Genomic DNA, 25,556 nt, shown 5'->3' with positions numbered 1-25,556 from the left:
CCCGGACTAGATCGCACACATTTCACGTAACCTGTCACGCGACCCTTTTCCACCGACTGACATCCCGTGGAAAACCGGTCGGTAACGTTCTCAAACCTGCCAGTTGACAGCTCCCCTGACAGATGTCATCCCGCGCGGGGTCGGTCGCACATCTCGCAGTAGGCCGGAAATGTCACACTCATCCAAGCGGGCCGTGACGTGACGGTTGAGAGCCAAGTTGCGTAATTAAACCAAATGGGGCCGTTCTCAAGTGGCAATTTTCTTCTCGGTAATTAGTTTTTGGGGAAAATTGGCTTTTCGTCGACGTGGCATTCTACAGGTGCAAACACTCCCATGAATTTCGATGGCCCCCCCGCTCTCGAATTTTCGTCAATTCCGCCTCCGGCTTTCCTCAGCGCTGATAAAATATTTAAACCACAGCTAATGGATTTTTATTACCAAGTAAAAACACGTTCACCAGGTGGAGCCACTTAACATTGTGTGAGTGTGTGTCGCAGCAGGCCAGGTGTGATGCAGCCAAGGCATGCTGCGATGTCTGGCATGCAAACAGAGTTATTCTGGGAGCACGGAATGGCCGAGCTGTCAGAATTTTGACAGGTGTGCGATAAAATCTAGGTCGATGCTGTCAAAATGTGATTGATTCGAGTTTAATCGATCGTTTTAAGCATTTTGAGGTTATGTCAACAAATCAACAGGTTCGGAACATTCCGTGTGGTATTAACCGAGGGGAAAAAAAGTTTCCAAGGGGGTAACCACTTGCAATAAAAATCTCATTTTCATTACGCACACGCACGCACCGCCACTATCTGCCATCTGGTGGCGAACGACGGAAGCACCTTTCGCCCATCAAGATGATGGTGCGGTGGCCAACGGTGATGGCCCCGTAATTATTTTCGCCTTGCCTAAGCGAAACCAATTAACGACTGGTAATTAAGCAATTATTGTCCCACTTGCCGAGAAGTGGTCCTCTTGGAGATCCTAGAAAAGAGGGGGAGGGGGGCGTTGACCTGTTTGCTTTTCAATTAACGAAAAAGCAGGTCTGGAATTGTGACGAGGTGCAATTTTCCAAATTAAAAAAACAACACACCAATCAAGACATAAATTGTCTAGTTTGCCACCTAATTTGCGCACTTCCTCCCCCCCTGTCGAATGTTTGTCCAAACGCCCCCCGTCGCCATCTGTCAAACCAATTATCGCCGGGGAAAATTTTCAGTTCAGTGGAGCATCATGTTTTTGAGTTCTCAACAAGTGAAATCCAACGTCGTCATCGCCTACTTTGGCGTTGCCATGCCGTTTTCCCTGGAAAAACTGAAACCTCATTACGAAAATTGAGTTTACTTTTCGAAAGTCGACGACGAATCAAAACAGTTCGCTTTCGGGCTCGGGAATTTCGCACGGAGAGAAAAAAGTTGTTGCGCAAAGTTTGACAGATATGGCAAAGCTCTACCTCGATGTGCAAGAGTTGAGCCGGAGTGGTTCGGGGAAAAAGTTCTGGCTTCGACAACTCGGAGCCGGGTTGTTGGCGATTCCAGCTTGGATTCCAGCGTGAAATATATGGGGAGAAGCTGACAAGTTTGATGGTTTACATAAGGTGACAGAACTTGACAGCATTTTCAATATTTACAATTTTGATTGAATTTATAGTGCACGACAAGTTTGTTCAGTTTTGACAGCACTTGACAGAATCACTTCACGGAATGAAGTTCCTTCTCAAATTTAAAAATACAAATAATAATTAAAATTATTATTTTTTTCATTTTTTTATTAAGAATTTTAAGAATTTTAAGAATTTTAAGAATTTTAAGAATTTTAAGAATTATAAGCATTTTAAGAATTTTAAGAATTTTAAGAATTTTAAGAATTTTAAGAATTTTAAGAATTTTAAGAATTTTAAGAATTTTAAGAATTTTAAGAATTTTAAGAATTTTAAGAATTTTAAGAATTTTAAGAATTTTAAGAATTTTAAGAATTTTAAGAATTTTAAGAATTTTAAGAATTTTAAGAATTTTAAGAATTTTAAGAATTTTAAGAATTTTAAGAATTTTAAGAATTTTAAGAATTTTAAGAATTTTAAGAATTTTAAGAATTTTAAGAATTTTAAGAATTTTAAGAATTTTAAGAATTTTAAGAATTTTAAGAATTTTAAGAATTTTAAGAATTTTAAGAATTTTAAGAATTTTAAGAATTTTAAGAATTTTAAGAATTTTAAGAATTTTAAGAATTTTAAGAATTTTAAGAATTTTAAGAATTTTAAGAATTTTAAGAATTTTAAGAATTTTAAGAATTTTAAGAATTTTAAGAATTTTAAGAATTTTAAGAATTTTAAGAATTTTAAGAATTTTAAGAATTTTAAGAATTTTAAGAATTTTAAGAATTTTAAGAATTTTAAGAATTTTAAGAATTTTAAGAATTTTAAGAATTTTAAGAATTTTAAGAATTTTAAGAATTTTAAGAATTTTAAGAATTTTAAGAATTTTAAGAATTTTAAGAATTTTAAGAATTTTAAGAATTTTAAGAATTTTAAGAATTTTAAGAATTTTAAGAATTTTAAGAATTTTAAGAATTTTAAGAATTTTAAGAATTTTAAGAATTTTAAGAATTTTAAGAATTTTAAGAATTTTAAGAATTTTAAGAATTTTAAGAATTTTAAGAATTTTAAGAATTTTAAGAATTTTAAGAATTTTAAGAATTTTAAGAATTTTAAGAATTTTAAGAATTTTAAGAATTTTAAGACTTTTAAGAATTTTAAGAATTTTAAGAATTTTAAGAATTTTAAGAATTTTAAGAATTTTAGAATTTTAAGAATTTTAAGAATTTTAAGAATTTTAAGAATTTTAAGAATTTTAAGAATTTTAAGAATTTTAAGAATTTTAAGAATTTTAAGAATTTTAAGAATTTTAAGAATTTTAAGCATTTTAAGAATTTTAAGAATTTTAAGAATTTTAAGAATTTTAAGAATTTTAAGAATTTTAAGAATTTTAAGAATTTTAAGAATTTTAAGAATTTTAAGAATTTTAAGAATTTTAAGAATTTTAAGAATTTTAAGAATTTTAAGAATTTTAAGAATTTTAAGAATTATAAGCATTTTAAGAATTTTAAGAATTTTAAGAATTTTAAGAATTTTAAGAATTTTAAGAATTTTAAGAATTTTAAGAATTTTAATAATTTTAAGAATTTTAAGAATTTTAAAAATTTTAAGAATTTTAAGAATTTTAAGAATTTTAAGAATTTTAAGAATTTTAAGAATTTTAAGAATTTTAAGAATTTTAAGACTTTTAAGAATTTTAAGAATTTTAAGAATTTTAAGAATTTTAAGAATTTTAAGAATTTTAAGAATTTTAAGAATTTTAAGAATTTTAAGAATTTTAAGAATTTTAAGAATTATAAGCATTTTAAGAATTTTAAGAATTTTAAGAATTTTAAGAATTTTAAGAATTTTAAGAATTTTAATAATTTTAAGAATTTTAAGAATTTTAAAAATTTTAAGAATTTTAAGAATTTTAAGAATTTTAAGAATTTTAAGAATTTTAAGAATTTTAAGAATTTTAAGAATTTTAAGAATTTTAAGAATTTTAAGAATTTTAAGAATTTTAAGAATTTTAAGAATTTTAATAATTTTAAGAATTTTAAGAATTTTAAGAATTTTAAGAATTTTAAGAATTTTAAGAATTTTAAGAATTTTAAGAATTTTAAGAATTTTAAGAATTTTAAGAATTTTAAGAATTTTAAGAATTTTAAGAATTTTAAGAATTTTAAGAATTTTAAGAATTTTAAGAATTTTAAGAATTTTAAAAATTTTAAGAATTTTAAGAATTTTAAGAATTTTAAGAATTTTAAGAATTTTAAGAATTTTAAAAATTTTAAGAATTTTAAGAATTTTAAGAATTTTAAGAATTTTAAGAATTTTAAGAATTTTAAGAATTTTAAGAATTTTAAGAATTTTAAGAATTTTAAGAATTTTAAGAATTTTAAGAATTTTAAGACTTTTAAGAATTTTAAGAATTTTAAGAATTTTAAGAATTTTAAGAATTTTAAGAATTTTAGAAATTTTAAGAATTTTAAGAATTTTAAGAATTTTAAGAATTTTAAGAATTTTAAGAATTTTAAGAATTTTAAGAATTTTAAGAATTTTAAGAATTTTAAGCATTTTAAGAATTTTAAGAATTTTAAGAATTTTAAGAATTTTAAGAATTTTAAGAATTTTAAGAATTTTAAGAATTTTAAGAATTTTAAGAATTTTAAGAATTTTAAGAATTTTAAGAATTTTAAGAATTTTAAGAATTTTAAGAATTTTAAGAATTTTAAGAATTTTAAGAATTTTAAGAATTTTAAGAATTATAAGCATTTTAAGAATTTTAAGAATTTTAAGAATTTTAAGAATTTTAAGAATTTTAAGAATTTTAAGAATTTTAATAATTTTAAGAATTTTAAGAATTTTAAAAATTTTAAGAATTTTAAGAATTTTAAGAATTTTAAGAATTTTAAGAATTTTAAGAATTTTAAGAATTTTAAGAATTTTAAGAATTTTAAGAATTTTAAGAATTTTAAGAATTTTAAGAATTTTAAGAATTTTAAGAATTTTAAGAATTTTAAGAATTTTAAGAATTTTAAGAATTTTAAGAATTTTAAGAATTTTAAGAATTTTAAGAATTTTAAGAATTTTAAGAATTTTAAGAATTTTAAGAATTTTAAGAATTTTAAGAATTTTAAGAATTTTAAGAATTTTAAGAATTTTAAGAATTTTAAGAATTTTAAGAATTTTAAGAATTTTAAGAATTTTAAGAATTATAAGCATTTTAAGAATTTTAAGAATTTTAAGAATTTTAAGAATTTTAAGAATTTTAAGAATTTTAAGAATTTTAAGAATTTTAAGAATTTTAAGAATTTTAAGAATTTTAAGAATTTTAAGAATTTTAAGAATTTTAAGAATTTTAAGAATTTTAAGAATTTTAAGAATTTTAAGAATTTTAAGAATTTTAAGAATTTTAAGAATTTTAAGAATTTTAAGAATTTTAAGAATTTTAAGAATTTTAAGAATTTTAAGACTTTTAAGAATTTTAAGAATTTTAAGAATTTTAAGAATTTTAAGAATTTTAAGAATTTTAAGAATTTTAAGAATTTTAAGAATTTTAAGAATTTTAGAAATTTTAAGAATTTTAAGAATTTTAAGAATTTTAAGAATTTTAAGAATTTTAAGAATTTTAAGAATTTTAAGAATTTTAAGAATTTTAAGAATTTTAAGAATTTTAAGAATTTTAAGAATTTTAAGAATTTTAAGAATTTTAAGCATTTTAAGAATTTTAAGAATTTTAAGAATTTTAAGAATTTTAAGAATTTTAAGAATTTTAAGAATTTTAAGAATTTTAAGAATTTTAAGAATTTTAAGAATTTTAAGAATTTTAAGAATTATAAGCATTTTAAGAATTTTAAGAATTTTAAGAATTTTAAGAATTTTAAGAATTTTAAAAATTTTAAGAATTTTAAGAATTTTAAGAATTTTAAGAATTTTAAGAATTTTAAGAATTTTAAGAATTTTAAGAATTTTAAGAATTTTAAGAATTTTAAGAATTTTAAGAATTTTAAGAATTTTAAGAATTTTAAGAATTTTAAGAATTTTAAGAATTTTTAGAATTTTAAGAATTTTAAGAATTTTAAGAATTTTAAGAATTTTAAGAATTTTAAGAATTTTAAGAATTTTAAGAATTTTAAGAATTTTAAGAATTTTAAGAATTTTAAGAATTTTAAGAATTTTAAGAATTTTAAGAATTTTAAGAATTTTAAGCATTTTAAGAATTTTAAGAATTTTAAGAATTTTAAGAATTTTAAGAATTTTAAGAATTTTAAGAATTTTAAGAATTTTAAGAATTTTAAGAATTTTAAGAATTTTAAAAATTTTAAGAATTTTAAGAATTTTAAGAATTTTAAGAATTTTAAGAATTTTAAGAATTTTAAGAATTTTAAGAATTTTAAGAATTTTAAGAATTTTAAGAATTTTAAGAATTTTAAGAATTTTAAGAATTTTAAGAATTTTAAGAATTTTAAGAATTTTAAAAATTTTAAAAAATTTAAAAATTTTAAGAATTTTATGATTTTTTAAAATTTTAAGAATTTTAAGAATTTTAATTGTGTAAAATTTTTAGGTATTTTACTTTTTTCACTTTGTTAATGCATTTTTTTGGTGCATTTTCTAGGTGTTTTAATGTTTTTTAAGTATTTTAAAGTTTTTTAAAGTATTTTAAAGTATTTTAAAGTATTTTAAAGTATTTTAAAGTATTTTAAAGTACTTTAAAGTATTTTAAAGTATTTTAAAGGATTTTAAAGTATTTTAAAGTATTTTTAAGTGTTTTAACGTATTTCAAAGTATTTTAAAGTATTTTAAGGTATTTTTGAGTATTTTTTAGTATTTTAATAGTAGTTTATGCAACAAGTTGCAAAAAGAGGATTTTTTCAGCACGAGTCGTACATTTATCCAACGAGGTTCACCGAGTTGGATAAATACGACAAGTGCTGAAAAAATCAAGTTTCGCAACGAGTTCCATACAACATTTTTTGCAATTTCGAAAAACACCCATTGAGTGAAATTTTAAGTCGAATTTTCATGTATTTTGTCAATAAATCGTTTAAATCAAAAAAATGTTGAAAAGTGTTACTTTTCGAAACAAGTGCTGAAAAGTTCAACTTTTCAGCACCCATTTCAGTAGAACTTTTCAGCATTTATTTTGAAAAGTGTTGCTATTCGATTCTGTTATTTTTGGTACAGAAAAGTAGGCTATTTCGTCGTTCAAGAATGACAGGAAAAGTAAGTAGTTTCACGACGGAATTGCAAAAAGTATTTTAAAGTATTTTAAGGTATTTTTAAGTATTTTTGAGTATTTTTAAGTATTTTAAAGTATTTTAAGGTATTTTAAAGTATTTTAAAGTATTTTAAAGTATTTTCAAGTGTTTTAAAGTATTTAGAAGTATTTTAAATTAATTTTAAGTATTTGAAAGTATTTTAAAGTATTTTAAAGTATTTTAAAGGATTTTAAAGTATTTTAAAGTATTCTAAAGTATTTTAAAGTATTTGAAAGTATTTTTAAGTATTTTAAAGTATTTGAAAGTTTAACTTTACACTTGTTCACTTCAAAATATTCCAAAACCCACCTGGCGGTACCTCGATTCTGAAGTCCGTAATTGAGAAGTTTAGCGAAACGACTCAAGCTTTAAAACTTAATTTCAACTTTCGACTAAGCACATAATCGTAGCCGGATCGTTCCACCACGTCGGAAGCATCCCCAAAAAGTTAACCCCCGTAAATATTGAATGCCTCTGCACCAAAAACTGGGTCGAACACGAACTCGGTGGAAAATTAGTTCAACTTTCACGAAATCACAATTCAAACAAACGTCCTCCTCCTCCTCCGCCGCAACATCACAAGTCAATTGAAACATTTCTGAAGGGCACGGAACGTGCCCCGTGAACTTCACGTGGCTTACTGCGATCGAACGTCGCCACCACGTATCGATTCGAGTAGGCTGTGCGCTGCGCGCAAAGGGCACATTCACACATTACGGAAATCGTTAGTGAGTGGCAAATGAACAGCGCGCCGCCGGAAGAAGTGGATTTTGCTGAGCGGAAACAGAACACGCACTCACACGATCGAAACCATTTACCAACAACAACCTGCTGATTGGCAAAGGGATGGGAAGAGGGCGTTAGGGTGGTCGAGGACGCGCCTCAAGAGGTTGGATGGAAAGAATCACACTCACGTCGAAGACACTCGAAGGCATCGCGAGCAGGCAACCGTTTCTGGAGGGTCCTCCGCTCAAAAGGGTCGTATTTGTGTGTACACAAACCGCTCTTGGGTGTGTGTGTGTGAACCACCCTACCGTTCTCAAGTGTTTGATTTTCATATAAATGATTCCGTATATGCAACGACGACGAGGACGTGGTGGCGAAGGCGTTCGACAAGTGTTTCGTTCCATTCCCATGGTGGTCTGTTTGAGTTTGCTCCTTCTGCAGAGCAAATATGTGACTGTGTGTGAGGGTGTTTGCATACATTTGGGGGCTCTTGCCGGCCAAAACGATGCGAGCTGAGAGGGTGGAGCAGATTGAAATTTAATGCTGCCGGGGATTAATTCTGGGACATAAAATAAACTCGTAAAAGTTGGGATTACAATGATTGTAATGCGGGCGAACGGCCGGGGCGCTTCCCGATCACGGACGTCGGAATCGAGGTACCCGAAGGGGATTTTGACTTCTTCGATGCGATTTAGTGAAATGTTTTGTGAAGTGAATCGGTGAAGTGCTGTCAAATCTGTCAATACTGTCAATCTGTCAAAATTGAGTTGAGTTGAGTTGAGTTGAGTTGAGTTGAGTTGAGTTGAGTTGAGTTGAGTTGAGTTGAGTTGAGTTGAGTTGAGTTGAGTTGAGTTGAGTTGAGTTGAGTTGAGTTGAGTTGAGTTGAGTTGAGTTGAGTTGAGTTGAGTTGAGTTGAGTTGAGTTGAGTTGAGTTGAGTTGAGTTGAGTTGAGTTGAGTTGAGTTGAGTTGAGTTGAGTTGAGTTGAGTTGAGTTGAGTTGAGTTGAGTTGAGTTGAGTTGAGTTGAGTTGAGTTGAGTGGATTTCCTTCGGTATTTTTCGTCAAATTTCATTCAGGATTTCTCAATTGAAAAGCTAATAAAAACAGATTCCCCGCAGTTTAAAAGGCATTTACCTTCAAAAGAAATAAAAACCATGCAAGATTTCCAACGAAAAACAAACACAAAGCCACACACGACCTCACAGCATGCCTCGATTGCCTTGTTGTCGAAGAAAATTTCCTGTAAACCGACTCACAGCTTGCTACGTCTACTCGAAAGAAAAAAAAATCAAAGCAAATTGAAATGGCGCTTGTTTTGTTGGCATTAATCTTGGCATTTTTTCACACACTAGCTCCCGTCTTTTTTTTTTTTTTTTGCTGAAGCACGACTACGACCGTGAGTTTTGTTTATTTCGAACAAACATAAATTCGCGCGAACAAAAAAAAAAAACGCGCCACTCCACAGGTGATTGAATTGTGTAAGGATTCGCGCCGTTTTGCCAGCCCAGTTGACACGAGCAACGCGAGCGAGTGTTGTTGATTGTGATGGATGGGCGGCTGGATTGTTTGTTTTGCTGTACATTGCCGGATTCAGAGGTTTTGGAAGCTTTTTATTGGGTTGCTTTGTCGGAACAACTGAGTTGGAGTTTTTTTTTTCGAGAGCAGGAATCAGGTACTTCCTGAAATCTGGTAGCACTGTCACGTGTCAGACTGACGGTCAACAAATGTCAAATCGTTCATTCATTCATCAAAATTGTCACACAGGAGCCTTGGCATGTCATGACAACCACTGGAGATGGATTATTCTTGAGTTTAGATGACCTCTGGAGTTTAAATTATCTGACATCATAACGACTACTGGAGATGGATTCTGCATACTTTATGAGGAGCACTAGAAATAATTATTCATGTATCATGGTCATGGTGACCATTCGAGATGGATTATTTTTTTGGCATAAAGACAACTGGAGTTGGATTTTTTAAATGACGACCACTGAAGATGGATTATTGTTGTTATTCCCAAGTAACCATCCAGCACTAAAACAAATCACTGTCCAGCACTAAAAGCCCTTTTACAGCTGCAAGCTAATGCTAAAGTGTTTTGACATCTGCATCAAAAGCGCTTTTGCAGCCGATTTGCAGCTAAGTTTGGACTTTATATTTCTGATTTCCAGCTGGGCCCCTACTGTCGCTGTTCCACCCCTGCAAAATGTCAACAAAGTTGGGAGAGGCAAAAATATTGCTCTCTCACACTCTCTCTCAACTCTAATTTTAGTTTGTTTACCACTTTACCGACTCAGCTGTTCGAGCGGAGAAGCCAATTTATTTGATTGAATCTGCTTTGTTGGGGATGTGATGCCAGATATCAGAAGTGGTCTTCGATGTTAACTGATGGTTCCTGCGCCCGGGTCGTCACGCCTGTTTGGGAAATGTTCTACTTGTGTGTTTGAACAGCTACAATTGCCGTTGCATCCTCTAACCAAACACTCGAAATTTGTAAAAGATTTCTGCCCCACGATGTCAAGAGTACATATATTTCGTTGAGAGGAAAGGAAAACTCAATTGGATTTGGGTTTGAAGACATTTTTTTTATTACATATCACATTGCATCACATGGTTTATTCACGAACCTAAAAAACACTACATGATACTCGCTATTCGTACCTGCAACCGTGGCACCGCAATCGCGAAATGTCCGCCTAAATCGCTGTCCGCTGTCTTCCAAGTCCGAACGATTCCAATGCAATGGTTGGTGTTTCCTCGACACAAATGTCATGTTGGAATTCCATGACGTGGGTTTTGATTCCTGAAACATAATTGTTTGTTTATTAATGAGAAAAACTATTTATTTTTTGTAATACTTACGAAAATTGTTGAAAAAGGTGTTCAGTTGCAGCTTTTTCCAGTCCGGATCTTGCTTGCCATGTTGATTTTTCAACGAGTGAGCGAGAGCTGTGTTTTGCTTTGTTCTCCTTCTCGCTCACTCTCTCTCACACTCACTCAAAATGGCAGAAGTGATGCCAGTATTTTTAGAAACATTATGACAGTGTTGCTAGTACCTGCACGAAATCAGCTGCAATTCAGCTATTGCTAGAGCAGTTGCTTTAGAGCTGATTTGCTCTCACATTAGCTGTTTTACAGCAGATTAGCTGTTGAATGCTGGTTTACAGCCTATTAATGATTTCTTTTAGTGCTGGATGGTTACTTGGGTTGTTAAGATGTTCATTGAAATTAGATCGATTTTGAGTCATGACGATCAACTAACTTGGATCTTCTATTCTAAAAAAAAGAAACCCAACGAACATAGTTCTATGTTGTGTCGTGAGAAATGTATTAGTTTTGTACCATGACGACCTCTGGAGGTGGATCTTAATTAAGTTTTAACGACAATTCTGGTGATGCATTATTTACACTTTATGATTACCACTGGAGATTATATAAATCGGAATAAAGCGACCACTTGAGGTGGATTCTGCTTAATGACGAGCACTGGAGATGATTTATTCATGTATCTTGATGACCATTCGAGATGGATTATTTTTTTGGCATAAAGACAACTGGAAATGGATTTTGATATGACGAAATGGATCGATTTTGAGACGTCCAATTAAGTTAGTTTATTTTTTGTGTATTGGACCTCTGGAGATGGATTATCATGATGAAAATAATCCAACTGGCAATAGATCGATCTTCAGCCACCCGATATGGACTATTTTTGTAACATGACGACATCTGGAGGTGTTTTTTGTGTTTAACGACAACGGAGATGGCTTTATCTGGAACTATAACATTCACTGGAGATGGATTCTGCTTGCTTAATGGAGAGAACTGATGATGATTTATTCATGTATCTTGGTGATCAGTTGAGATGGATTATTCTTTTGACGAAAAGACCACTGGAGATGGATTTTTTGATTGACGACCACTGAAGTTGGATTATTCTTATGTCAAGATGTTTACTGAAAGTGGATCGATCATGAATCATGACGATCAATTGAGATGGATCATTCTTGTGTATTGACGACCTTTGGAAATGGATTTTTTGGCACTATAACGCCCATTGGAGATGGATTCTGATTGCTTGTTGGCGAAAACTGGTGATGATTTATTCATGTATAATGGTGACCATTCGAAATGAGTTATTCTTTTGACAATAAGACCATTGGAGATGGACTTTTTTAATATGACGAACACTGAAGTTGATTTATTCTTATGTTAAGCTGTTCACTGGAAATGGATCGATCATGAATTATAACGACTTATTGGTATGGATAATTCTTGTGTATTGACGACATCTGGAGATGGATATTTCTAATGAAAATAAGTTTCCTCGGAATAGATCGATGTTGTGACACCAGAGATGGAATATTTTTGTATCGTGACGACCTCTGGAGGTTGATCTTTTTTCTGTTTAACGACAACTAGAGATGGATTATTCTTGTGTTAAGGTGCTAACTGGAGATGGATTTATCTGGAAGAGTAACGACCACTCGAGATGGATTCTGTTTGCTTAATGGCGAGAACTGATGATGATTTATTCATTTACCATGGTGACCATTCGTGATGGATTATTCTTTTGACAGGAAGACCACTGGAGATGGATTTTTTATTCTCTACGAAAACGGTATTGATTTTATTTTTTGTATTTTTTAATCCCGAATGTTTTATATTTTAACATTGAAAATCGGACCATTAGTTGCTGAGATATCGACATTAGAAAATGTTGAGTTATTTGCGTGAGACTTGGAAAACAACAATTTTACTGTTTTTAATTCTTTGAATGACAATATCTCAGCAACTAAGGGTCGTATCAACGAAGTTCAAAAATGCAAATATAGAGAATTTTCTCAGCTTTTCAAAAATATCTTTTTCAAGAGTGAGCAAACATGGGCACTATTTTAAAAAAATAATAACTGCAACTATTTTCATAAATGTTACCTTAAAATTGCTATAACCTAAAAACTGTGCACTTTATCAAAATTTCACTACAGTACTTTTAAATTGCATATTCGATTTTACATCGAAAAATTAACTTTGAAAAATTTTTGCGACCAATATTTGATTTTTTTTAAATCAGTTTTGATTAAAAAATTTACAACCCGGTCAAAGATTTTTTGACCGTTCTGGAAATTTCTGAAAAGTTGGCATTTGAGAAAAAAAATAAATTGTGTTTTTTTTTGCAAATCAAGTTTCAGTGACAAAAAGATAAATTAAAAATCACCAAAAATGTTTTTACCGTGCATCATTATTTTCAGTGCAGTCCTTATCCATACCTACAACTTTGCCGAAGACACCAAATCATTCAAAAAATTCCTTCAAAAGATACAGATTTTTTGATTTTCATATATCATTTTTGTATGGGCAGCTGCTAAATTTGTATGGAAAATTATATGGACAAACTAATGATGCAAAATGGCTTCTTTGGGAATACCGAAGGCACCAAAAAAGTTTTAGCCGGATTACAAAATACAAAAAAATTGAATGATCGAAATCTCAGAGAATTGCTCTATATTACGACCATTGAAGATGGATTATTCTTTTGTTAAGAGGTGCACTGAAAATGGATCGATCTTGAGTTATGACCAACCAATTTAGATGGATCATTATTATACCTTGGAAACCTCTGGAGATGGATTGTTTTTATGAAAATAATTGGGAATAGATCGATCTTGTGTCACCAGAGATGGATTAGTTTTGTTTCGTAACGACATCTTTAGGTCGATCTTTTTTGTGTTTAACGACATCTGGATTTGCATTATTTGTCTGTAAAGATGACCACTGAAGATGGATTCAACTGGGACTATTACGAGCAATGGAGATGGATTCTGATTGATTTATGGCGAGATCTGGTGAAGATTTATGCATGCATCAAAATTCGAGATGGATTGTTCTTATGTTAAGATGACTGCTGGAATTGGATCGATTTTGAATCATAACGACCAAAAAAGAAGAATAATTTTTGTGTCTTAACGACTTCTAGAAATGGATTATTCTAATAAAAATAAGTCAACAGGAAATAGATCGATCTTGTATCACCAGAGATGGATTGGTTTTGTATCATGGAGACCTATGGAGGTGGATTTTTTGGTGTTCAACGACAACTGGAGATGCATTATTTGTATGTTAAGATGACAACTGCATATGGATTTATCTGGAAACAAAAACGACTACTGGAGATGGATTCTGATTGCGACCATGCGATTTGGATAATTGTTTTGGCAAAAATGCCAATGGAGATGGATTTTTAAAGAGAGAACTTATGATGATTCATTCATGTATTTTGGTGATCAGTAAAAAAAATCAGTGATCAGTCGAGATGGATTATTGTTTTGGCAAAAAGACCACTGGAGATGGATTTAGTGATACGGCGAACACTGTGGATGGATTATTTTTATTAATAGAGGTCAACTGGAAATGGATCGATCTTTAATCATGACAACCAATTGAGATGGATTATTTTTGTTTCTTGACGACCTTTGGAGATGGATTGTAGATAGATCGATCGTGTGTCACTAGAGATGGATTTTTTTAATGACGATCTCTGGAGGTTAATCTTTATTTTGTTTTAACGACAACTGGAGATGCATTATTCGCATGTTAAGATGACCAATGGAGATGGATCGATCTTGTCTTATGACGACCATTGGAGATGGATTATTGTGGTATCTTAACTACCACTGGAGATGGATCCATCTTGTGCTATGAAAATCGTTGGTGATGAATCATTTTTACGTCAAGATGACCACTGGAGATGGATCAATTTTGCATCAGGATGACCACTGGAGATGGATTCTGCTTGCATTATGGTGATCACTGGAGATAAATGATTCTTGAGTTATGGCGACCACTAGAGATGGATCATTTTTAAGTCAAGATCTGAATTTCAGCAACAAATTGGTGGATTCAACTTCGTCTCATTTCTGAAAAACCACATTAATGGACAAACTCTAATCCAAAACCACCCAACTTGACGAACCCAATCTTCAAAGTGCGTCTCTTTTGCTTTGACTCGGTCGTAATTCACCGCGTTTCACACACTTTGTGGCCAGCCGGGAAAATTACGCTCACTTGAACCAACTCCGATCTGCTCCCGGTCTGGTCTTGCTCGGTCAGGCAGTGATTAAACTTTGACAATTTATTTCGGTCGGAAAGTCTGTCTCGGAGGAAAAGGGTCCGGAACTTTTGCCCGACCGACTTGTGTCTTCACTCCTGCGGGGACAGTGATTTAAACTTTCTCCCTGGAGGAAAAGGGAAGAGAAATCTGGATCCGGAGGGACAAGAGTTAATTAATGTTCGATGTTGTTTTGTGGCGATGATGGATGGGTCAAAAAGGGTCCTTGGGAGGAGAGCGTTCTTCTTGGCACGTAGAGTTTGAATTACATTTTAATTGGTTGAACCCTTTCGGAATGCCAAAGTAGGCCATGAAATGGAAACGTCGGTTCGACAGGTTCACGAAATTTTCGGATGAAAAGTGCTTAAATTGCAACCTTTATCGGCCTGCTTCGATCGAAAAGCCATTCAGTGCAGAAACTTTGACAGCTGTGGCGTGCAACGGAGCAAAGCGAAGAAAAAAAAATGGCTGCTCATAATTGCAAAACTTTTGCCGGTCGGAGGATTTTCCTCCGCCAGAAATCAGCCCTCTCAATCCGTTTCCACTCGAGTTGTGGCGGGAATAATTTGCCTCCTTTCTTCAGATGTCGGAAATGAAAGAAAAACTTGGAAGTGAGTGAGAGAAAGCAACAAAAAAAGAATCCAATATTGATATTACGTCTTTTGATGACTTTCCGCCACGAATCGATAATTATCTTCATTATTTGACTCTCGCCATTGCTTTATCTTCACTTGGTTTTTGGTTCTGGTGAGACACGGTTCGCTTTTGTTTCAAAAATGTAACTAAAAATCAGTTTTTCATTATGTTCCCAATCACGGACTTCAAAAGTGAGGTACCTTCCAAAGGGCTCCGAACAAATTTGATGTGAAAAAGTGAAAAGTGAGTAGTGATAAGTGAGAAATAAAAAGTGCTGTCAAATGCTGTCAACAACTGTCAAATTCTGTCAACAACTGTCATATTCTGTCAACAACTGTCAAAATCTTTCAAAACCCCCACTTTTAAACCCACCCAAACGACGTTCACGTGCAAAAAAGGTGGCGCTGGGCTAATTTTCATTTCCGTTTCGATTTCCTCGGCACTGTCGATGAGAGGGAAAAACTTGCCAGTAGTTTCGATTGATTGGACTGTGGTGCTAAATGAGAGTTGGAAAGTTGATTTGATTGCTGATAACTTGAAGTTCAGAGACTCGCTGGCAACACTGTTCGATATTTTAATACTTTTGTGTTTGCTCACTTCTCAAGAAGCTTCAGCGAAAATTTGAAGAAATTTCATTTAACCTCCTTCAAGATATTCGCATTGAAAAATGCGAGTTGATTGCGTGGCCGCCATCTTGAATGAAATCAATCAACCGGGTTGAATATGTTCATTACGCGTTCACGTTGTCTGGCGGCCCTAAAAATAAACTCCGCTGAACCGTAAAATTGCGCAAACAAACGTCGACATTTCCTGAGAAATGTTGCTCTCAATTGAAATTCAGTATTCATATCAGCTCCTTCAACGAAAGAGTACGCCTCCAGTAATCGCACAACTAAACCACGCCATTCATGCGTTACCTGGTATAACAAGAAGGAACACACTTGTCTTTCGTTTTTGTTGTCCCGAAACTCACATTCTTCGTCGTCGTCTTCTTCACCGTCTCCACCACAAAAGAACGGCAACCATCAATAATGGCTTCATTTGGGTGTACACAAACGACCGATATCGAAGTGTGCCTTGACGACATGCTGGAAGGACTTTCCTCTAAGCGGGAGGAGGCACCATCCAAGTAGGTATGCCCTGGGGCGTCGACTTACTGATTGTGCCAGGGTCCTCTTCACCTTTTGTTGACAGAAAACGCTGAAGGAGTCGCCATGTATCTGCGTTTCATGACCTGCTGCGATGGGTTTTTAGAGGACGGAGTTGAAGTCGTAAGGGTGTTACTTACGAAGTTCCGTTTTAACCAGACGCTAAATTGGCTAGTACCAAGCAATCTGTCTAGTTTAGAAATTAATTTAATTTGAACAGTTATCCAAGAACTGGCGTCCCGTTTCACCTTAAGGACTCAGAGTGGCCAACCAAGTCGGGGAATCATAAATTCGCTTAAATTCGCAAAAAAAAAATGTGGACAAAGTGAGCATTTAACTTTAAATTTAACGTTCCTTTCTTTTTGTCAGGGTGGCCACTCAAATCGAAAAATTGGGAATTACGGGAAAAAGTCTGGAATTCGGCAAAAGCCGCAAACAAACGGGAAAAAGTCTGGAATGTGTGATTTTTTGTCAAAAAAAAAAATTAAATGTCTGGAGTCCCACGCATATTCGTTAGAAAATATATTTTCTATGCTTTGAATAATGTTGAAGTTCCGATTTTGTTTAATTTGAAAGTAAATTTAATTTCCATGATAGGAAGCACTTTTTAAACAAAACTGCCTGAAAAAAGATATTATTGGTTTAAAAAGTTCAAAAAGCCCATAAATTAAAAAAAAACTACTGATAGATATTTTTTTTAAATGATATATTGAAATTACGTAATCAATTTTTTTTAAATAAGCAATTTTTCACGTTTTGGCCGCAAGTTGATGTGAGCTTTGGGAACCCCAGAAACTTGTGTTTGGGTTTTAGTTAATAAATTTAGATGAAGGGTTAATTTCACTTATCGCAAGAATTTAACAAGCAATGAAATACGACGATGAAAAAAAACTGATTTTTTAACAGTTTGAAAATACAAAAAAATTTGAAATAAAAAAAATTAAGACGATTTTTTTATTATTTTGTCTGTTAAATAAATTCTCAAAAAATAGAGGTAAAGTTCTTCTTTATCTGGATTTTTCATGGAAATAAAATTAAAAATATTTCAATATTGACATATAAACAACCTAGATTTTTAGAAGGCCACCAAGCCCCCCCCCCCTTTTCAAAAACGACCCAAAAAATCATTGGTCTAACAAAAATATTGCAGAAAATTAAAAATATCTTGAAATACATTGTATAACGTTAATTTTTGTGTTTTTTTATTATTATTGAGGTTTTGCAGCGCGTCTGTGTTTCAAATGTAGGTGGCGCCAAAATGAGGTTATTTGCCTAAAATCGTATGCCTTTCTGCCGGATTGAAGAACGAAATCGCTTATTTCTCATGATTCCCTGCATCATTCTAAATAAATCTGGTTGCAAAAGACGAGAAAAAAATTTTGCTTTAAAATAATGAACATCAATTTTTGGGCGCGCAAAAATTTGTGAACTTTTTCTTTAAAAAACATGTTTTCGATCACGAAAAAATGAGTTTCTCCGTATATATCAATGAAATAACCAGTTATATAGTTGATAACAGATGTGTTAACGTATAATCAACAATTTTTATTGATTTTTGACAGACTTTCTTGCCAAATAGTCCAAATTACTATCTCTTTCTAAATTTACAGTTTTCTCATAGAAAAATCAAACAAATATTGGAAAGTTGTACACCAAATTGCTGGAAATAATTTTTCTCATCCGAATCCGGCATAAGTTTATAAAATATTGATTATGAAGGAAAAAACACATTTTTTTCAAAAAATCATAAGTTTACGCTATTTGTTCATAGGTTTGCGACATGTGTCTTTTAGCTTTGCTACAAATCCTCTATTTAGAGCACTTTAAGACTTTTTAACATATTTTGAATCTTTGGAGCACAGATCAGAAATAGACATAAAACTTTTGGAAACGCATTTTTTCGTGAATTCATTGACATTTTCAAATATTTGGTAGAAGCATAACTATAACATTGTGTGCCACTTTTTGCTTCAAAATGTTATAAGTTGGGCTTGAAATTCGAAATTCAGTTTTTTTTTTAGTTTTTTGCCTCCTTCGTGACCTTAACTAGAGCCTATGGACAAAAACTTTAAATAAAATTTGTACCAGCTTTTATTTTTAATTTTTGGTTGTTAAAGTTTTCTTTTTTGACGAAATTACGAGTGCCTCCATGCCATGCCTTCCATGATTCAAGAACTTTTTGAAAAAAAATAAATTTGTTGTAAAGTTTCTATTTTATTAAAATTGTGAACAGATTTTTTTGTTACAAATTATGTTAGCAGGTAATTACTTATTTTTTCATAAACATTTTTCGCAATTATTTTTAAATTTATATTATTTAAGATTCTGAAAAAAAGGAAATTTAGAAAATGGGATTTGAGTGGCCACCCTGTTATAAGAAGTGGAGGCTATTCACATGCATTTGACACAGATTTTCATAATATTTTTCATGAATCAAAATATTTTATTTATTTTCGACTAGTTTTTCAAACAAAAATTAACATCTAATTTTAATCAACTACAAGGAAAAGCCAATATAAAAATAGAGCTTCAACGATTATGACCATCATTATTTAAATGTTCAAAAAATCACATGTTCAATTCACAATTAAATTCAACAAAATCAAATATTTTTTTCCAAATGTTTGATTACTTCAAAAAGTTTAAGTAAAATAAAACTACTAAAAATAAAGCTTAATTTCCATTTATCAATTTATAGAATGAACCTAAATGTCGAATAAAATCGAAATGAATTTCATTTTTAAAGAAAAATAGAAAAACTTTTTAACCCTCTACAAACTAACCCCGCCTTTAGACGGGCTTCGATCTGAAAAATCGCCAAAATTCAATTTTCAGCAAATTTTTGATCTTTGCTTAGCATTGGAAAGAAGAACTCTTAAAATTTTAGAAAATTTAAGGGTTAGAAGTTTGACTTATTTTATGTGACTTTGGCGATGTTTTTAAACATGTCATTTTTTCAGGGGTCAACTTTGGCTGTGTTTTTTTACTAACATTTCCTATTTTTTAAGTAAATTTAAGTATGCAGTAATTTTTGTGGTGCCCCAGACTATGCCTCTACACATTTTTTTTGCAATTTAAATAATAATGGTGCCATTTTATAGCAGAAAATGTGAAAAACAAGTAAAAAATTGAAAAAGTTACTGTAAAAACATGAACAAAATTAGACAGGCAAAATGTAATGATAGGAGGTGGTAGAATAGGCCAAATACTACCAAAAACAAACATTAACTTAAAAAGATAAATGCAAATTAAAATACTAAAAATAAAACAAGAAAAACATAAAACAAGAGTTAAGTTTTTCGTAGAACAAAAGTTGCTCAAAATGACCTCCTGAACACGGGAAAAATTAAAAAAAATCGAAAAAAATTGGGCAGTAGAGGGTTAACTTATTGAAAATATAAAGGATAAATAATCGAAATGGCTTTAAAAAAAATCCAAAAGCAAAAAAGCTTGGTTTGTAACAAAATGTTTACAGAACTTGTCACTTCAAACATTTCTCATAAAATGAGTAGTAAAACATGAAGTTCAAAATATATTTCTCAATTTTTTCTTAAAAATATATTTTTCAAATTTTTCTTTAAAATATATTTTTCAAATTTTTCTTAAAAATATATTTTTCAAAACTGTGGTCTCAAAATTGAAAACTTGTAAAAAAATATACATTCTATACATTCTTTTCTAAATTATTTTTTCTTGAAAAATTTAAATTTTAGTCAATAATATTTTTGCTTTTTTTTTGAAAATTTTGAAAAGGGGGGGGGGCAAAAATTGTTATAATTTTTACAATGTTCTAACTGCAATCATGTTTAAACGTTGTTTGCTATAACAATATAAAAACAAAATGAGTATTAAATAAAAAAGTTAGTTTGACTGGTCACCCTGTAGGGACCATTAGAAGATATCAAAAAAAGCTTGAGTGCATTCTGTCTATTTTTTTCGAGTAATTTTAGTTAAAAAAAAGTAAATCAATGTTTATCTGTTGAAGTTTCTTCTGAAGCTTTACATTTATGTAATGAGTGAATTTCCCAATCACGGACTTCAACATCGAGGAACCTGTTGAAAGAGGAATGGTAATATGAAGTGCTTAAGGTGTAAGTGAATACCTGTTCAATTCTGGGAGAGCGTTCATTCATTACGTAACGAAAAAAAAAAATGGATTTTCGACTAAATACAAAAATTAGCGACATTCCCGATCACGGACTTCAAAATCGAGGTACCTGCTCAAGAAGACTCAGTAATCTGAAGTGAACAGTGTGAGTGTAAGTGGAAAGTGAAAAGTGACCAGTGAAAAGTGAGTGGGTGCTGTCAATACTGTCAACCTGTCAATTCTGTCAAATCGTTTAACTCGTCAATTCTGTCAGCTTTGTTAAGGATACTTGAGAGTATGAAACGGAATGCTTAAGTGCATTCAGTCAATTCTTTTCAAGTGTCTTTAGTGAAGAGTATAGACAATATTTCCTCCCGAGAAGGTCATTCAACAGTTGCCCAACGGAAGCGTTTATCCGCCAACCTTCAGGAGCAAAGTCATTCTCTAATTAAAAGCAAACAATAAGCTGCTTCCACAGATGTAACAAGTCCTTTCCCCAAGGGGGAGAAAAAAAACCCCGATTGCAGAAGCTTTTCCAATCAATTATCGTTTTCCCTCCCTCCCTCCGATTTCACTCTCTCGTGGCGGCCGATATCGGAACAAACCGGAAAGATAATACATTTTCCAATTATCCCTTATAAAGAACGGCAAAGTTCACGGCACAGCCGGAAATGGGTTCGTAGCAATCAAACGCAAACTCGAATTAAAATTACTTGGAAAAGTTAGTCGCGCCGGCTTTCGCCGGCGGGGCTAAAGGTATAGAACTTTCCCGAAGGGCATCCACCAGTTGAACTCCGTGCATAATTGATGTCCGCACACGAATTGGGTCACTTTCACGGTCACACGAACAACAACAAGAGAGGTGACCAATTAGGGGCGCGTGAGCAAACGTGCTGACTTTTGTGACAGGTCAGGTGTGCAAGATTGATTTCATTAGCCTACTGCGACGACGACGTCGTCGTCCACTGAGCTGGAACTAACGATTGACAGATGAAGGGGCGAGCGACAGTCAGGGATGGCGTGGCAACTAGATCGACAGAAATTTTCGCTGTCAGCCACGTGTGTGACGTTCGTGCTTGTTGGGTTGGAACGGATGAAAATTCTCGGGAAAAAAACGGAAATGTCAAACTTGGGGCTCCTTCCAGGAAGCGGATGTCGTTATAATTAAATTTGTGTTGCTTGGATGCTCGTGTTGGGGAAGAATGGAGGTTTTCCTGGAAGGTGGTTGCGTTTTTTGAAGGGGATAGAAAATAATCGAAAAATAATCCACTTTTGACGATACTGTTGAGCTGCAATCACCGTGGGAATTGAGTTACAATAACGGAACTGATATTGAAGCTGATTTTGTGTGAATTTCGATGAGAGTGTGACGTTTGACAGTTCTCTTTGTTTACCTTTTTTTAGGGCGATGCTTACCTATGTTATACTACCTTGTGCTTAATCAAGGTTGTTGATTTGACAATATAACAAGTGGAAAGTGAAAATTAGTTCAATCAATTCTGTCAACAATGTCTCGTGACTGTGAAAATTACTCACAGCGGGCCAATTAGCCAATTTTCAATCGTCAATTGTCAACATTGTCCAAGTTTTCCCCGACCCATCGGAAAACAAACACTCGACCCGGGGCAAAAAAAAGCTTCTCCCGGAGTCACTTACCGGGTTTAACTTTTCCCGGAAAATCCTCGCCCCTCTTCCTTCGTCCATTTGCTGATTATTTATTTAAACAGTAATCGCAGTTTTGCCAGTCAAGCGTTTCATCGAACGCTTCCACCCAACAACCTCAATGTTTTTCTTTCCGTATTTTCCTCTCTTTTTTCGCAATCAATAATCTCTTTTCCCCCACTCTTTTCCCCTTTTTTTCCCCCACAGACGGACAATCAGTACTGGACGTGCAACTTTCCGTGAAAAAATACGTCGAACGGGGCAGCGAAGTAGGCCTGTACTGCGAGAACAACGCGGCGCCCGACATCCTGTACAAGGTAGGCCATGACTCCGAACTCAAAGGTTGCGCGTTTCCGAAGGGGGTTGCAACCCCCCCTCCGCAAAAGTCAAAGGTAATAAAGTCTAACTTTTTTGTGTGTTCTTCTTTTTTCCACCCTTTTTTTTGTTTGCTTTTGTTTCGGCCATTCACTAAACTTTTGACGCGCGCGCTCATCGACCCTAACCCAGGTAACGTTCCTGAAGGGTGACGGTAAAATATTCGAGTACATCAAGGGTCGGAACCCGCCCTACCGGAACTACTCGATCCCGGGCGCCGAGATAGATGTGAGTACCTGAGCAAATTTGTCCCCCCTCCCCCGCCCCTCTTTTCCGCGTGACCATGACCGTGACCAACCCGTCTGTGGGGGGTGGCGTTGGTTTTATGAGAGAGGGGTTATTTTTAGAGTGTAAGTGTAAGGGTACGACCCGCTTTTTTTTTGTTGCTTTGTTTTGGTTTGCGTTTTTAGGTTTCCGAAGGGATTTGGAGCGTTATTTTTGGGTGTCTCGCAGGAGGCCTTGAAAAGAGGACAGTGGCGTCGGATTTATACAAAACAAAGGAAATAGCAAATACCAAGAAATTACATGTTTGTAGTCGGAGCTCTATTCCTGACTTCAATAAATAACATTTTTAAATTTTGTGCTTTTAAAATTCCCAAGTTCGAGAAAAATCGGTCTTCCAATTTTACAAAAAAAAAGTCTCTTTGAACCTAATTTTTACATCAACACCAAATTTGCTGCAATTTATTGAAAAAATGTCTTTTTTCGAATAATGTCAAAAAATAGCAGGGGGTCGTGCAGACCCTCCATCTCAAGATGTCGTAAAATGGACCTCGGATTCGTGTTCAGGGACCAAAATTACCCCTTAGAACAAAGTTTTACGGAAATCGAAGACGTGGCAATGGTCGTGTGAATTTGCTCCTTGTAATATTGGTCATGACTGTAACATAATACCCTGCAACATTTTTTTTTTTTGAAGTCGAAGTCAGAATCAACAAATTTAGTAGTTGGAGTTTCTGATCAACTTTGTAACGAATTTGAACTGAAGGTGTTTTTTTTTTTGAATGCTGTAGCCAGAGTTGGATTTGAAGTCCACCAAAAAAATGAGACTTCAGAGTCAGAGCTGGATTCTGCAAAGCCTGAGTCAAATTTGTTTGATCTTCAAACAATTTTGCATTGAAATTTCTGCTGTTTTTGGAATTGGGATTTGCAGTCACTAAATGATAATTTTGAATCGGAGCTGGATTCTGCAAATTTCTAATTGCCCTAGTTAGATTTGTCTAATTTTGACCAAAATTTTATTGCAATTTTTGTTTAATTTGAAATCGGCTGGAGTTGGAGTCTGATTCAGAGTCAAAGTTGATAGATCTAGAAAAGTAGGAGTCGGAGTAGACAAATTATGAGTTGTAAAAGTTGTTCAACTTTGTAATAAATTCGTTGTTGGAGTTAAATTTTAGGCGAAGTAGGTCTTTCTAAAAAGATGAGGAAATTCCGTAGTGGAGTTGGATTCGAAAACTTGGCGGAGAATGGCCCTTGCAATACCGGTCACGCCTGTAACAAAAAATCACAATAATACAAATCTCGAATAGCCCGGGTCAGATTTGTGTAATTTCGAACAATTTTTTCTAGTTTTTTCTGGCTGAAAAAAAAAATCAACAAGAGTTTGAAATATAAATCAGCTGGAGTTGGAGTCTGATTCAGAGTTGAAGTAGGCAGAAAATGTCGGAGTCGGAGTCAACAAATTCTGAATCAGAGTTGTTAAATGTTGTTCAACTATGAAAGAAATTCGTTGTTAGAGTTTTAGTCTAACTGGAGTTGATTTTTTTTAAAGTTGAGGAACTCTGAAGCAAAGTTGGATTCGAAACCTTTGAATATTGAGAATTTGAAGTTGGAGTCGGATTCTACAAATCCGTAATATACGGACTCATAGTCGGCTTATTTTGGCCAATTTTGTGTTGAATTAGTTGATGAATGCTAGAGCCAGAGTTGTTTCGTAGTCAACAAAAAATGGAGAAGTTGGAATCGGAGCTGGATTCTGCAAATCTCGAATAGCCCGAGTTAGATTTGTCTTATCTGAAATCAAATTTTCATTGTTTTTTTCTGTTAAATTTGACGGCTAAGTCAGTAGAGTTGATTTATTTAAAAAGCTGAAGTTCGAGTCTGAGTCTGATTCAGAATCGACGAACCCTGAGAAGTCGGATTCAGGGTTAAAAGATCTGGAAATGTCGGAGTCGGAGTAGACAAATCTTGAATAATCCGTGTTGGAATCTTTTCATGTTGTCAAACTTGGAAAAGATCATGGTTAATGTTAAAGTCGAAATGAAGTTGTATTTTTTTAAAGTTAAAGGAAAGATTGGAGTTGGATTCTTCAAAGCTGTAATAGCCGGACTAAGAATCGGGTAATTTTAACCTTTTGTATTGAATATGTCGATGAATGTCGATATTTTCGAAATGGTGGAGCTGGAGTTGGATAACCGAGATTTTAAATTTGCTTATTTGGAATATATGTTATCAAAATTCTGCAATTAATTGAGATTAAGGTCAAACTCATTGACGTAGGTTACTAGATCTTGAGATGTCACTCTTCCACTCAGCGTTACTTAGCCGGCATGGTTTGTTCAACTTGCTAAAAAATATATTGAAGGACACCAAAGCGGAGCTGGATTTAAAACAAAAAAATGGAGCTGTAGGTGGATTCTACAAATCTTAGAGGAATCCATTGATCAACTCTGTATTGAATTTGTTGTTGAAGTTAAAATCAAACTCAATGGAGTTGTTTTTTTTATTATCTAAAGTTGAACTGGATTCGGATTAAACCAGCTTTGAGAGGTCAGAGTTGAAGTTGGATTCTACACTTTTTTCATAGTCGAAGTCAGAGTTGGCTAATTTGTCCAACTTTGCTTTGAATTTGCCGTTTGATGTTAAAAACGAAGTGAACAAAGATGGTCTTGTTGGAGTTAGAGCTGGATTCGGAGTCAGATTTGCTTATTCTGAGTTGATAGATCTTGAGATGTCGGAATTGGACTATTGGACAACCC

The 25,556-nt window shown here is 32.8% G+C and overlaps 1 protein-coding gene across 1 annotated transcript in view; it reads left to right on the top strand.

Annotated features, from left to right (window-relative positions):
• The window catches only part of LOC120415046 (uncharacterized), a 179,197-nt gene that overhangs the window by 69,598 nt on the left and 84,043 nt on the right, over nt 1-25,556 (top strand). Inside the window, exons 2-3 of the mRNA XM_039576420.2 lie at nt 22,411-22,520; nt 22,711-22,806. Of these exons, the coding sequence (XP_039432354.1) occupies nt 22,411-22,520; nt 22,711-22,806 (206 nt within the window). The remainder of the gene's footprint in view (nt 1-22,410; nt 22,521-22,710; nt 22,807-25,556) is intronic.

Source organism: Culex pipiens, chromosome 1 (genome assembly GCF_016801865.2).
Source record: "Culex pipiens pallens isolate TS chromosome 1, TS_CPP_V2, whole genome shotgun sequence".
NCBI lineage: Eukaryota > Metazoa > Arthropoda > Insecta > Diptera > Culicidae > Culex > Culex pipiens.
This window is presented reverse-complemented; position numbering and strand designations above follow the sequence as displayed.